This window comes from Frankliniella occidentalis, unplaced genomic scaffold (assembly GCF_000697945.3).
Source record: "Frankliniella occidentalis isolate FOCC.00 unplaced genomic scaffold, Focc_3.1 Scaffold89, whole genome shotgun sequence".
Classification (NCBI taxonomy): domain Eukaryota; kingdom Metazoa; phylum Arthropoda; class Insecta; order Thysanoptera; family Thripidae; genus Frankliniella; species Frankliniella occidentalis.
In genome coordinates this window covers 391,932-393,700 of record NW_026267218.1, presented here as the reverse complement: position 1 = coordinate 393,700, position 1,769 = coordinate 391,932, and the positions used below count along the sequence as shown (strand labels likewise).

At 40.5% G+C, this 1,769-nt stretch overlaps 1 protein-coding gene across 2 annotated transcripts; it reads right to left on the bottom strand.

Moving 5' to 3' along the window:
• Positions 1-6: 6 nt before the first annotated feature.
• LOC113212396 (protein mono-ADP-ribosyltransferase PARP12-like) lies at positions 7-1,694 on the bottom strand. 2 transcript variants are annotated; one of them, XM_026431075.2, is made up of 4 exons: positions 1,304-1,694; positions 1,105-1,218; positions 779-1,003; positions 7-692 (listed from the first exon to the last, which is right to left on the bottom strand). In XM_026431075.2, exons 2-4 carry the CDS (start codon positions 1,163-1,165, stop codon positions 94-96), a joined length of 885 nt encoding a protein of 294 aa, XP_026286860.1. In that variant the 5' UTR covers positions 1,166-1,218; positions 1,304-1,694; the 3' UTR covers positions 7-93. The 2 variants fall into 2 exon arrangements, with proteins under 2 accessions (XP_026286860.1, XP_026286862.1); XM_026431077.2 differs by having other exon boundaries at positions 1,105-1,205.
• Positions 1,695-1,769: the final 75 nt, after the last annotated feature.

Here is a 1,769-nt window from a genome sequence, read left to right as displayed (position 1 = left end):
TATAAAACATTATGTACAAATCTGGACCAGCATAGCCCCCAAACTAGGGGTTGATTTTATAATTGAGAGCTCTGGTGAGCACTAATACTTAAATCAACCAAATATAAATCGGCCAATGGCTGAAATGACATCCCAGAAACCAGTAGTATTTTGCGCTTGATTGGTGGCTGGTTGTGGTTGGGCTCTAGTATAAAATGGCTCAGAGTGATATTGAGCAGGCTGATATTGAGGCCGTACAGGAACATGTGTACGAGCAGGATGAACTGAATATGGGTCACGATACAAGGAGCTATGGGCTGGAGGCCTATTGTAATCATTTTGGACAGACCTTGGTAAGAAAATGGGTTCTGAAGAATAGACCGGTGATGGTGATGCTACTGGAGGACACATTTTTGAACGTTTCCTGAAACTTACGACAAAAGCTGGATAAAAGGTGTGGTCTTCAAATTTAACAATGACATCCATAGTTGTCTTGTTTTTAGCAGTGGTATCATATCTTAAAGGCCAGTGCCCTTCAAGGAATGGAGGTTCGCAGATAGTATAGCGCTTTTTCTTCATCTCTGGTACCTCTATTATATTTGATACAAGTACCAAACACAGCAGCATTTGCTTGACTGGTACATTCTCATCACAATAATGACTTGAGTAGTTAGAGATGGCTGAGAATGATACTCCAGCGCCAAAGCGATGTCCTGCACATTTGAATAAAATATGTTACTTTTTAAACATAAAAAACCATTGTTAACGATGTAAAGTGGAAACTAAAGAACCAACATACCTCTATTCTGGCCATGTCGACGAACTTCCAAGTTGTTTTTTAAAATTGATGGAATATTAGTTATTTTAGTTCCATGAAAAACTTTCACAGTACGAACATGTCCATATTGTCTTCTATATATTGCTTTATTGATATCAAATGCTTGCTGGAGAGTTGGGTTGGTCACTTTCTCTATGGCTTCAATGCTCAGCACAAAGTCTTTAGTTTTAGCACCTTTACGAAAGACTGTAGAAACACAGAATACAAAATAATTGATCAGAACAGCTAGAAAATGGAAAAAATTGAGCTACTGGGGTTATTCACAATTAAATAAATATGAAACTCACCTGCTGAAACCTCTTGGTACTCGGGATTGTCAGTGCTTAGCTGCTGCCTTGTCACATGCATTTTTGATTTCTGTTCAATCAAACCTCAGAAATGATCCAACCTTAAATGCAATTCTTGTTTGTTGATTGAAAAAGTTAAGGCTCCACTTTTAGTCTTTCTAAAGTTTCAACATGTACAAGATAAAATAATGAGACTTACCTCAGCAAGAACTTCAACTAAAGAGTTTACAGGACTGCCCTTCCCGCCTAGTAAGTATCTTTGGCAGAGATCCTAGCTATTATCTCTGGCTGTGGTAAATTCCAGTAGATTTTAAGACAGCCTTTGATCCACCGCGGAAGACTAGAGTAGGCCACAAAGAAAGAGTGGGAATTACCGTGGGCTGCCCACCGCTAGAGGTCACCACCCGTCACGAGTGCTTCTGAGTCCAGTGCGGCCAACTACCACAGGAGGGCACGAGCGTCTTCGGAACTGCACAAAAGCGATAGTTCGAGGGGAGAAAGGGTCAGGATTCATTTAACTCTTAACAAAAATTGACAGCAAAGTGTCGAAATTACCTTAGTATGACTCAAATTCTTGTTCCGAAGTATTGAAGTATGGTGACATTTTTATGTGTGGAAGGCAACACTGGAGTTTGTGGTGGAGAGGAGGTGGGGGCGGGGCTGGA

Bases quoted from the DNA above. Each gene is read 5' to 3' on its own strand.
- LOC113212396 (XM_026431075.2), bottom strand. From the start codon at position 1,165: ATGCATGTGACAAGGCAGCAGCTAAGCACTGACAATCCCGAGTACCAA. The intron at 1,004-1,104 runs GTGAGTTTCATA...GTGTTTCTACAG, and splicing joins GTACCAAGAGGTTTCAGCAG to TCTTTCGTAAAGGTGCTAAA. The intron at 693-778 runs GTATGTTGGTTC...TCAAATGTGCAG, and splicing joins TCGACATGGCCAGAATAGAG to GACATCGCTTTGGCGCTGGA.